This window comes from Chelonoidis abingdonii, chromosome 10 (genome assembly GCF_003597395.2).
Source record: "Chelonoidis abingdonii isolate Lonesome George chromosome 10, CheloAbing_2.0, whole genome shotgun sequence".
Lineage (NCBI taxonomy): Eukaryota > Metazoa > Chordata > Testudines > Testudinidae > Chelonoidis > Chelonoidis abingdonii.
Window position 1 is genome coordinate 48,444,121 of NC_133778.1, and position 13,252 is coordinate 48,457,372.

Below are 13,252 nucleotides of genomic sequence, written 5' to 3' on the forward strand. Positions count from 1 at the left end.
TTTGGATGTTTCTACATTTTCAATATATTGATTTCAATTATAACACAGAATACAAGTGTACATGCTCACTTTATATTTATTTTATTACAAATACTTGCATGTAAAAATAAAAGTAGCATTTTTCAATTCACCTAATACAAATACTGTAGTGCAATTTCTTTATATATGAACTGAACATACAAATGTAAAATTATGTAGAAAAAAACCTGCATTCAAAAATAGAACAATGTAAAACTTTACAGCCTGCAAGTCCCCTCAGTTCTATTTCTTGTTCAGCCAATTGGTCAGACAAACACATTGTTTACATTTGCAGGAGATAATGCTGCCACTTCTTGTTCACAGTGTCACCTGAAAGTGAGAACAGGTGTTCGGATGGCACTATTGTAGCCAGTGTCACAGATATTACATTCCAGAAGCGCTGAGATTCATAGTCCCTTCATGCTTCAGCCACTATTCCAGAGGACATGTGTTCATGCTGATGATGGGTTCTGCTCAATAACCATCCAAAGCAGTGCGGACCGACTCATGTCAATTTTCATTACCTGAGTCAGATACCACCAGCAGAAGGTTGATTTTCTTTTTTCTTAGTTTGAGTTCTACAGTTTCCGCATCTGAGTGTTGCTCTTTTAAGATTCTGTAAGCATGCGCCAACCTCATCCCTCTCAGATTTTGGAAGCACTTCAGATTCTTAAATCTTGGGTCAAGTGCTGTAGCTATCTTTAAATCTCATATTGGTACCTTCCTTGCGTTTTGTCAGATCTCCTGTGAAAATGTTCTTAAAGTGACGTGTGCTGAGTCATCATCCGAGATTTACCATAACATGAAATATATGGCAGAATGCAGGTAAAATAGAACCAGAACATAAAATTCTTCCCCAAGGAGTTCAGTCACAAATTTAATAAAACATCTTTTTTTTAAACAAGCATCATTGGCATAGAAGCTTTCCTCTGGCCATGGTGGCCAAAGCATGATGGGGCATATGAATATTTAGTATATCTGGCACATAAATACTTTGCAATGCTGGCTACAGAAGTCCCATTCAAACTCCTGTTCTCACTTTCTGGTGACATTTTAAATAAGCAGTGGGCAGCACTATCTCCTGTAAAGGTAAACAAACTTGTTTGCCTTAGCAATTGGCTGAATGAGAAGTAGGACTGAGTGGACTTATAGTCTCTAAAGTTTTGCCTTGTTTTATTTTTGAATGCAGTTATGTGTAAAAAACAAAATCTACATTTGTAAGTTGCACTTTCATGATAAAGAGATTGCACTACAACCTGTATGAGGTGAATTGAAAAATACTGTTTCTTTTATCATTTTTACAATGCAAATATTTGTAATAAAAATAATATAAAGTGAGCAATGTACACTTTGTATTTAGTGTTGTAATTGAAATCAATATATTTGAAAATGTAGCAAAACATCCAAAATTTTATAACAAATTTTAATTGGTATTTTTTTAATCACGATTAATTTTTTAAGTTAATTGCATGAGTTAACTGGGATTAATTGGCAGCCCTAGTTTTGACAGTAATAGATATCATCTTGGAAGAGGTGAAACAAGGTTGATCATACTGCTTCACCTAGCAGACGCCACAGCGATAAATCACACATAGCAGGAGTCAAAGTGGCCACTCTCTGTTTCCTGAGAGGAAATGATTAAAGGAGAAAAAGGCTTTATAAAAGCCTGAATGGGAATAAAGTGGATTTTGGAAATGACAGTATGTGAAATCCTGAGAAGAAAATGCTATAGTTATGCAACAATACTTAAACCTAGAGTATTTAATTAATTTGTTGTGTTCTGATTTGGGGGATATCCCGTTTTGGTGCCATTGCAGATGTCTGTGAATTTGCCTTCTGTCAGAAAAGATGAAACAACCTGAAAATGAGGCTATTATGGCAAATCTGTTAATGATATGTATGTGTTAAACTCCATAGAAAACACTTGAGGGTCTAGTTTAACGGATTCCTCCTACAATAATCACACGGATGGTCATTATGGGAATCATAGGAGATAAGCACTCCTTTATCCTGACAGGAACTAGCAAAGAAAGAGTCAGCTCCTGTCAAACTGTTAGAGGTTCCTTCCTGTGGCAAAGCAGCTGCATAAAGGGGGATGGGATTAACCCTACCCAGGCTCACCTAATTCGTCAAAGAGTATGTCTACACTGCGTCTGGGAGCAAGCCTCCCAGCCCAAGTAGGCAGACTTGCACTAGCCTCAGCTCAAGCTTCACTAAAAATAGCACTGTGGATCTTCCAGCTCCAGCGAATATACAGGATAGCTCAGATCCAGAGGGTTAGCTGGGTTTGAGAACCTGAGTTGCTTTCTGAGCCACAATGTCTACACTGCTGTTTTTAGTGCACTAGTTCAAGTCTGTCTACCCTCGCAGAGAGGCTTGCTCCCAGCTGCAGTGTAGACATAGCCGTAATGCAGTCAAGTGCATGATTTCAGTCCTGGGCTTGTCTACACTAGAATCATGTTAAACATGACATAGCACTTTGGTCAAGGTTAACCCAATACTCTGTCTAGATTAGGAAAATAGGTGACGTTTTAAAATACTCTGGGAGACAAGTTTTGTTCAATGTATTTTCAATGTGTAGATAGCCTTTTATGCCTTAAAAAACACGTTAATTGGTCTCTGTCAACCATGAGGAAAAAGTTAGAAACAATGTATTTACAAAGCTCCTGAAATGTCTTCCAAATTGGCACCAGAAGCAATCTCTCTGCCTGATAATGGTTGTGTTTCAGAGGTTAATGTTCTTGAAATATATTCCAAGGATTCTAATCTACCATCCCTTTTCAGAATCTCTAGGTTTACGCAGTAAAGTCTTCCGGAAGATTGAGGAGCTGAGGAGCAACATGGATTCTGTTTCTCTTGGTATTCCTGATGAATTCTTATGTCCTATAACTAGGGAGCTTATGAAGGAGCCTGTCATTGCAGCAGGTATGTCTATGAGCTACTTCAAGTTTATTAAAACAAATTGTTCGGGCGTCAAGATGAATACTGCGGAACTATTAATCAATATATCTCTTAAAGAATGCTAAGTATGTGCATTCTGAATTCCTGTATTCTTTCAGTGTATTCAAATTCCAGCAAGGTAAAAATTAAATTTGTTTCTGCTCTTTTGAATATTTGGCTTGTGAAATCATGCTTCTGATATTGAGATACATAAAATTTTGTAAAGGGCATCTATTTTGTGCCTATGCAAACTGTGTAATTACAAGACTAATTATGCAGTTGTTTTGCACAAATGCAGGAAATGTGCACATACAAAAGCAAACCCCTTTAAAAACCTGGCACTGTATGTTTATCAGTAAAAATAGAGATGATATATGAAATTATATTATGTCACCTAAAAAGCTTGGAAGGAACTCGAACCCCAAATCTCACTGCAATTCAAGGAGATCCTGGATATCAGATGTGCTGCATCTGTTAATAAACATTTATGGGATTAGGCTCTAAGTACTCAGATGGGGAAGAACTCATACATCTGTTGCCTTTGCAACTTTAACTCAGCCATAATGATAGTCTTTTATTTCCAAGATCACATGCTGTTTTTTCCATAGGACTCCTGTCTCATACCATGCACAGGATAGACCTGCTGTGGGGATGAGTCAGGATTGTGTGCTGAAGATAATTCTTATCTGTAGCACCACTTCTTTATTTGTTGCAGAAGTTGGAAGGTGTGTAGTGAGTAAGATGGGACTACAAAAAGAGAAGGATAGTGTGGTTAAAACAGTTGAATCCTGCCCTGGGGAATTGGTTCTGTCCCTATCTTTGACACAGAGTTCCTATGTGATGCTAGGCAAATCACTTAAACCAAACTTTTCACTGATTTGTGTGCTCCTCATTTCCTGTGTGCCTGACTTGAGACCCTGGTTCTGATTTGCAGAAGCATTGAGCATTTATAGCTGCAACTGAAGTCAACGGAAACTGTGCTTTGACTGTATAAAGTGCTGTATAATGCTAAGCATTCTGAAAAATCAGATCCTAGGTGTCTCAAATTAGGGACCCAAAATTAGTGGATTCTTTTGACCTTAATCTCTCTCTGCCTCAATCCTCACATATAAAATGGATAACTCCCCCTCATCTTAGAGGGTGTTGTGAAAATAAATTAATTTATTATTTGTGAGGCACTCAGATATTGCAATGATGAGTGCCAGAAGAAAGTCCACGAGGAAATTAATTTTGTCTCCACAACTGGACTTGATTAGTGGTCAGTAAATAAGACCTAGGGTTACACATGGAACAATGAAGATAAAAAAAAATAAATAGATAGCTGCTCATTAAGTGAGCACTCTCCATCCTATGCACTAAATGGGGTCCTGTGGAAAAATAATATGTGCTCATGGAATTAAAGGCTGTATCATACTGCATATGCACAAGGGGGCCAAGTTAAGGTTACAGGAGCAATCTCAATTCTGGCATTTCCTAACTTTTGAGTGCTTGGTTCTGCAATCTTAGTTTTTGTATGTAAATTTTATATATAAAGCTCAGTCCAACTTTTGTGCTCCTCATGCATCACAAGACTGATGGTTATGCAGGTAACTTTAAAGGGAGGGCTCGATCACTGTGTCTCAGTACCTACATGGGGAAAAATACTTGAAAATGAGCTCTTTAGTATAGCCGACAAAGGTGTAATACAACCCAGTGGCTGGAAGTTGAGGCTAGACAAAATCAGACTGGAAATAAGACTTTTTTTTTTTTTTAACAATTAGGTTAACTAGACATTGGAACAGTTTACCAAGGCTCATGGTGGATTCTCCATCATTGACAATTTTTAAATCAAGATTGGATGCTTCCTCTAAAAGATCTGCTATAGGAATTGTTTTGGAGAAGTTCTATGGCCTGTATTAAATAGGAGGTCAGACCACATAAGCATAGTGGTCACTTCTGGCCTTGAAACATGTAAAAGTTTCCTGTGCTCTTGCTGATTCTGGGGTGCTGGTCCAGTCCCCAGCATAATGTAGAACTTCTTGAAGGCTGATTGATATTACGCAAGCTGCTGATGGTTGAAGTGTAGAGATGCCCTTGCTACTCCCAAGGCACTGAGGAACAAGGAGAGAGTGGCATTCAGAGGATGCCACATCATCATAGTATTTCCCTACACAGAGGGAGTTGGGGTGAACGTAAGGTTGATTTGCCTCGCCAGAGCATTGCAAACAGCAATGGTGGATTTGAGGATGTGGCTCTTTTTTTTTTTTTTGGTAGCGCTTGTGGATTCCATGAGATGTTTTACACTTTGGAAGTATTCACTGTATGTTTGATCTGTGTTCATGTTATTGTGTGTCTCTACATTTTTATATAGAAAAAAAACCAAACCAATGATTTTCAGTGAAAGGTGACAGAAAAATATATTGTGCAGATCAAGCAGTGGAACACCAAGCTAGGAAATGCTAAACAGAAATATACTTCAGTTCATTTCAAGAAACCCTAGATGGACTTCTTTTATTTTAATGGGTTTGTCAGACATTACTTCTGTTGCATGATAAAACATTTTGCCTTTACTGAATTTAAGAATTTAAAATCCCTGCTGCTTTTAGTGCTATAGTAAAATGAGGAATGTGTTAGAATTATCATCATTTTTATTTTGGTAATGCCCAGTACCCAGTATTTTGGTAATGCCCACACATGCTTTATGGAAAAGAGAATGCTTGCCTCAGAGAGCTTAGAAACTAATAATAACTATGCATTTTACTAATTTTTTTGAAGAGACAGTATCAAAATAATTATATCCCTGTGGGTAATAATTTTCAAAGTGTTTAAGTTACTTAGGAGTCTAATTTCCATTTTCAAAAGTGACTTAGGCACTTTGGACTAGCTTTTGAAAGGTATTTAGATACCTAAGTCCTCCTGATTTCTCGGCAATCTGAAAATCCCTATCTGCATCCTTAGGCACCTAAATCCCTTGAAAAATCTGTCTGTTAGCACCTAAGTAATTTAGAAGCCTATTGAAAATTTTACCCTACACTTGCTTTATATTGTGAAAAATGGGGGGGGGGGACTTTCAAAAATGAATATAATTTATGCTAGTTGTTACTCTGTGCATTTCACTGAGATTGAAAATGAAACAAGCCTGATCTGCTTATAATCATTTTTCAGGTTCTAGTTTTTATGCTGTCTTTTAGTGCTGTTCTGTTTGTATTTCCTGTGCTGGAGGGGAATGTTTAAAATAAAAAGTGTGTGTTAATAAATAAAAATAATATTAATATTTGTTAAGATAAATTAAGTTTTGGAATAAACTACATTGATAATGTTAATTTGAAATTTTAAAATATTATTAAATCTGATATTTGTATTTCACAAAATCTATCTTGTTACAATAAAATGGTGTGTTTTGAAAATAATGATATCCCTTTTATGCAATCTGATAAAGCATGGCTCTGACTTCCTATTCTGCTTTAGTTTAGTCAGAAGTTCACTTGTAACTGATGCACTGAAATAATTGTATTTTGTGGGATGCACTAATTTTGTTACAGTTGACGTGTGATTAATATTTCAGAACCCCTTTATAGTTTCTCTTTCTGACCTCAGAATCAATAACCTAGGGTATGCTAAATACAAATATTTTGCTACATTTCTAACTTAGAGGTAGATTGTAAACAAAATTAGTTGCAAATGCTTATTGAGGCTCAGTATAATGCCTTATATTTTCTCTAAAATGTTTTATTGGCAGTGTTTACTTTGGGGGAAATGTGTTTGACTTAAACATAGCTAAGCAACTGCATTTGCAGTAAACTGTCAATGCATACATGAATCTTTAAAAGGAGCTGAGTGAGCAGTGTTGTTAAAATGCAGATTGTCAATTGCAATTTACTAGCTAGTCACGTCACTGTTTCAGTGCTTCTTATTTATACCTGAAAGGCTATGGGCACAGGGGACTTTGCCTAGCAGCTCTGATGATTCCTTTGACAGCTTTGTGATGAACTTTGCAAAACAATTTTAAAGCCTGTATTGAAATGTAATTAGTGATAGAATAGATCTGCTGAGAATCCCTGCTTTCTTCACTTATCAAAAGCTCAGGGGGACATATTTGTTCACCAATAGACAATAATGTTAATTCTTCCACAGAATCACTTTGTTTTAGTATAATATTTTTAATTCCATGGAAAGCTGATTGCTTATTTTAAAAAAATTCTCAAGAGAAATACTAAGAATAAAATTAATGCTATCTGAACTTGGTTTCATGTAACATTTTATTTCAGAGAGTTGCTCACATTGAGATTTCATGTATGTATTAATTCTACATAGCATTTTAGACTAGGTGAAAAGTTTAAAAACAATAATACTAGTTTTACTAGCAAGCAAATTGATTGATGGTTTAACTGTAGATCAATCACAGAGGAAGTGAATTCAGACCAGTAATAGTCAGTGATAACAATGTTTAGCAGTTGCTTTGCTACCAATGGGAAGATTATGTTGGGCTCTGCTTTTGTAGTTCCTATTATGTGGGAGAAGGAGGGAAAGTCAAGATTAAAATTTAAAAACGACCACTGAGAGAAGCTTTTTATCTTGGATGGCTAACTACATTTTGTTGCATCCCTGCTGGGAACAATTTCTAGTTTTTCTATAACTATTTACATGTTGGGAGTTTAGCTATCCAGAACGAGTAAGGAGAATATGCTATTTCTATAGGAGATGCCTTGTGTATAGTAAAACTTGATTAAATCACTAATCAAAGGACAGATAAAATGTGGTCTTTTAAGTAAAACAGCCTCTCAAAAAGGAGTTTGAGAACATTTATTTGACAGGTTGAAGGGAATCCAGTAAAAGATTAAATCAAATTTACTTGCTACTAAAATGTGTCATTGTTTAAAAAGCATTTTACAAACAGGTTTTTGTAAAATACTTGGAATACAGATACTTAATAAAAGCAATTTTTTGATGCATCAATGGTCACTGGTAGCTAAATATTGATCTGTCTGGTGGTAATCCCTAGACAGAGGTGACATAAAAGTGTAGGGGGAAATCTAGCCCCCACTGAAGTGAGTGGGAGTTTTGCCATTGACTTCAGTGGGCCAGGATTTCACACACAATGATCATTATATTTAATTTCTATTTGGTGTTTTAGTATAAAAATTTAAAGCAATACACAGAGAACAGAGTCTCCCCTCTACAGATGATGTACTGTACTTGATGGGTGTAATCTGTGAATTTATGAATAATACAGTTGCAGTCCCTTCCATGAGTACTTAGCCCAGCGAAGGATTTAGGAAGAATTTGTATGCTTATATTAGACTGTATTTAGTTAGACCTTTCTACAATAGGAGGGTTCTGTTGATAAAACGATGCTGGTATATAGATATACTAGAAAAACTGTCTAGCATAGGTGCAGTAATATCAGTATAAAAATGCTTTTACTGATATAGCTTATAATGGTTCCCTCCAAATGGCAGTTATAGCAGTTATACTGATAAAACTATGTATATGCTATGGCTTTTACCAGCATAGCCATGTCAGTAAAAAATCACACCCCAATCTGTCTAATTATGTCGGTAAAAGTTTTACATGTAGACTAGGCCTTAGTTCAAGATGTAGGTGTCCGGTAGCCTCAAGAAAGAATTCTGTTTATATTCATTACAATTAATCCAGGTCTATGCTAGAAATGATTCTATTTTGATAAATCAGCTAGGGTTGTAATGTAGTGTGATTTGTGGCTGACATAGCTATGCCAACAAAAGCCTCTACCGTAAACTGTGCTTTTGCCAGTATAACTTATTTCATATGTAGGGGAAGGACGGGTATGGAGACACAGGCGACTTGAGAAAGCAAAAACTCAGTTTTGTTAGTGTAAGCTGCATCTGCACTAGGAGTACTTTGCCCGTATAGTATGCCAGTAAAGTTATCCTGGCAAGGCCTTCCAGATTCAGACCTGGTCTAAATCCTGTCCTTCTGTATCACATGTGATGCTACATTGGGCATTGAAGTCTAAAGTGTTTCCTCTGATCTCATGAGAAACAGATTCAGCAGCATTTGAATTATTTTGGGGCAGCCTTTGTCACATTGGAGCTACCATGAGATTCTCTCTTAAGACGGGTTCATTTAATACACATGGGCTTTAATACTGGCATCAGTGAACTGGCTTTGCTGTAACTGTAGCCTTTTGTGAAATTTGCAAGAATTTTTTTATAACTGCACTCGAGCTTCAAATAGGCTTAAATTAATTATAGAAAACAATGTTAAAATACGTAGTGTCTAACTGCAGTTGACATCATTTTAAAAGAAATCTGCTGCAGTTATATTTGGTGTTGATCTACCAGTACAGTAGGACATGACAGAATTATGCTGGTGGTGTAGTTTATTCACTGTAGTTAAAAATCTAAACTGGAATACTTATTCATTTTCATGAAAAAACTGCACCTTTGCTGCAGAAATAAAGGCTCAGATGACCATATAGAACCATGTATCCATTCTGTACAGAACATTGAGTGTTGTGAATAAAAAGATGATTTTTTGATTTCCATGTGATCCCATACAATATGGCAAGTCCCTTAACCTCTGTGTCCCAGTTTTCCCATCTGGAAATAATGCTTCCCTGAATCCCAGGAGGTATTGTTGAAGCTTAATCTTTAGTATCTAAAGTACATTAAGAGCCTTGGATGGACATTCCTATGTTAGTGCAATTTTAACATTTTAATTTTTCTCTTTATAGATGGCTATTCCTATGAAAAAGAGGCAATGGAAAACTGGATCAGCAAAAAGAGACGGTCTAGTCCCATGACAAATCTCCCTCTCCAATCTCTTATACTTACACCAAATAGGACTCTGAAAATGGCCATCAATCGCTGGCTAGAGAGTCAGCAGAAATATAATGAAACAACTTAGTCTTGAATACACCAATTGTTCTGTCAAATTAATTGCAGTGAAATTGTAGGTAGTGGCAGGAAATAACTATCAGAAATCTTAAAACACTGGAAAGGAAAAAGGTAAGCTTCTGTCCATTATGTCTTTAGTCTGTAACTCACATAGAGTCCATTAAATGCAAAACTTTAAACCAAAAAAATGATTTTGGTGCCTAATAAACTATTAGAGTTTCTTTTTAATATTTGAGCTTTAATTACAGTATTTTTGTATAAGAAAGTTCAAATGCTAATTGAAAATATGTAGGCTTGGCAGAATTTGATTTTTTTATTCTTTTATAATTTCATTGGATAATGCTTTTTTTTTTTCAATTTTTATCAATTTTGATGGGTTAGACAAGAATTATTTAATGACAGTTGATGTTGGGATTCAAAAAGTTAAAGCTTTATAACTGTTAAAACACAAACTGTCAGCATCATATCACCTATCTCATAGAGCTAGAAGGGACCTTGAAAGGTCATCAAGTCCTGTCCCCTGCCTTCACAGCAGGACCAAGTACTCTTCTTGACAGACTTTTGCCCCAGATTCCTAAATGGTCCCCTCAAGGATGGAACTCTCAATCCTGGGTTTCGCAGGTCAATGCTCAAACCACTGAGCTATTCCTCCCTCCAAAATAGTCAAAGTGAATATCCTTAAATCAAAATCTAATACATTCTCAAGCACCATTTTTCTTAGTTTCCCTATCTGTAAATTTCAGTTATCAATAGAAATATTTTCATTTGTGTGTGTACAATGAAATTGATGTTCACAGACATTTATTAATTTAAAAAAAATCTAATCTTTCCAAGCCTAAATATGTGTAAGCTTGAAAAAATAAAGTTGTCAAGTGGCAATACTGTAATGTCTGTTTTTGAGTGTGTCTCAAAATATCTGGTATATTTAACCACTGCAAACAAAATAAGAATGTTAAGGTTGCAAAGTCAACCACTTGAAAGTTAGGAATTGCCAATATTAAGGCTGCCTATGAAATCTTTATTCAGCCCCTTTGTGCATATGTGAATGATATTGTCTTAAATTACATGAATACAAACTATTTTTGACTCATTCAGTGAGTGCATCCCTATTTGTTTCTACCCGTCAGAGGAGTGAGGTCCTGGAACATTCTTCCAATACAAGTTGTGAGGGCAGACAACTTAATTAGTTTTTTTAAAGAGCTGGACAGATTTATGAGTAGGATTGTGTGATGTGGTTGCTTGTAATAGGGCAAGGGGCACAGCTCAACAGCCATGTGTTTCATTTCTAGTTTGTCTTCTGTTCCTAAAGTTCATGCTTCAGGGTTTCTGCTGGTCATCTGCTGGGGTCAGGAAAGGATTCCCTCACTGTTCCCATCCCCCTATGCATTCTCAGGTGTTTTTGCCTTTTTCCCCTGGAGCATCAGGGAACACATGGCTGGAGATGAGATATTGGGCAGGGTGGGCCAGGGCTCTGAGGTTGCACCAACATTCTCTTAAGTGATTGGCTGTTTGGTTCTTGCCCACATGCTCAGTGTGTAGCTGATCATCCTGTGTGGGGTCAGGGAGGAATTTCCCCCCAGGTCAGATTGACAGGACCTTTGGGGGGTTTTGCCGTCATCTGCAGTTTGTGGGTGGGGATCACTTGCCAGAATTATCTGGGTATATCTCATTTAATAATTTCCCTGCCATTGCAGGGGCCTCAAGCACTGGTGCACCTTGGTCCTTCTTATTTGCTGCCTATGGCAGATGATAGTCTTCTCTCTGGTTTCATTTCCATTGCTGGGTTTAGTGTATGGGGGCTGGGTGGTGTTGGGGGGCCACTGATAAACAGGTCAAACTAGATGATCTTGTGATCCTTTCTGGCCTTAAACTTTGTGTTCTGTGTATGCTCCTGCAGGACTGGGAATGGTGCCTGCCTTCTCCCCACCTTAGGCTTTATGCTTTGAGATACTGAGCTACTAAATACTGAGCTCCTCTTGCACCGTTCTGAACCCTCCCATACACACGTACATTTCCCTGCCCCCACTGCTCCCCTCCTTTCCAGCCTGCCCTCTTCTCCCATTTCCCACTGCTCCACCACCTGACATACCAGGGAAGACCCATATCTGGCGACAGCGCTCTTACTGAAGGATATTGCGACTCATAGAAACTGTCCTCAAATCACTCACTGCACAAAAAGCCAACTTCCTTCAGGATATGACTGACCTCCTCCAAACACTGCAACATTAACACTATCCTTGCCACCATGAACGTCACCTCCCTATACATCAACTTCCCTCACAATGGTGTTGTCTGCCTGAAATATTTACAAGATAATGGACAACACTCAGATATCCACTCCAAACATACCACCAAAATTGTTCATTTCATTTCACCCATAAAAATTTTACATTCAACAACAAACACTTTGTCCAAACCATGGGAATAGCTATGGGTATTAGGATGGCTTCCTAATATACCAACCACTTCATGAGCCACCTTGAAGAAGAATTTCTGGACAACTGTACCACGAAACCAGTGGTATACCTGAGATACATGGGTGTTATTTTCATCGTCTGGACAGATGACCTAAACTAATTGATACACTTCAAACACAACTTCAGCAACCACTCCCCATCTTTTAAACTCTCTCTAGAAAAGTGATACTCGGACCTTACTGGCTCAAGAACCAAATTAGCAATCAACGTTACCCATAAAAGCCACAGTAGTGTGACTTCATCATTTCATTTACTATAGTACTATATATAGTGATTCTCATAGCAAATAAATAACTTAATGCCAGTTGACAACTTAATTGGTTAATAACATGTTAACCAATCAGGATGCTTTTACTAACTTAGAGTGGTTAATAATTCAGTCACACAATGTTTTAATACTGTGTGCTGTAAAGAGCCGTAAGTTACAAATTAAAGAGCCGCTTGCTGCTCTAGAACACTCCCATGCAAGCATCCACTTCCTGGATTCCATAATCAGCTTCAACAATGGAGTCTTACAGACAACTATATATAAGAAACCAAGGGATCACCACACACAGATCCAGTAACCACTCCAACCATATCAAGAAAACTATTATCCACAGCCAGCCACTCAGATACTAGAAAATATGCTCAGAAGAGAAAACCTATACTGTAACACACACAAAACTGCCTTCACCAAACAAGGACACTCCACCAGAGAAATAGATCACATCATGGAATGGGCCACTCATATACCCTGGGAGAATCTGCTTCAGTACAGAAATAAAACTCGCTCTGACCATGAAACCCTAGTTGTCACCTACCACTCCACATTGGAACCCAGCTGGAATATTATGAAACAATTACAACCCATACATGATGGGGACCATATCCTGAAATAACCCCCCTCTTTCTCCAAGATCATCTGAAGCAAGCTCCCTATGGACAAGGATACATTAAATTAAAGTGGGAGCAGACACT

At 37.3% G+C, this 13,252-nt stretch overlaps 1 protein-coding gene across 5 annotated transcripts in view; it reads left to right on the forward strand.

Moving 5' to 3' along the window:
* The window catches only part of WDSUB1 (WD repeat, sterile alpha motif and U-box domain containing 1), a 57,494-nt gene extending 46,800 nt beyond the window's left edge, over positions 1 to 10,694 (forward strand). For all 5 annotated transcript variants that reach the window (XM_075070208.1, XM_032795116.2, XM_032795117.2 and 2 more), the window contains 2 exons: positions 2,803 to 2,943; positions 9,653 to 10,694. In XM_075070208.1, coding sequence (XP_074926309.1) covers positions 2,803 to 2,943; positions 9,653 to 9,825 — 314 coding nt within the window. In that variant the 3' untranslated portion in view covers positions 9,826 to 10,694. The remainder of the gene's footprint in view (positions 1 to 2,802; positions 2,944 to 9,652) is intronic.
* The last annotated feature ends 2,558 nt before the right edge of the window (positions 10,695 to 13,252 follow it).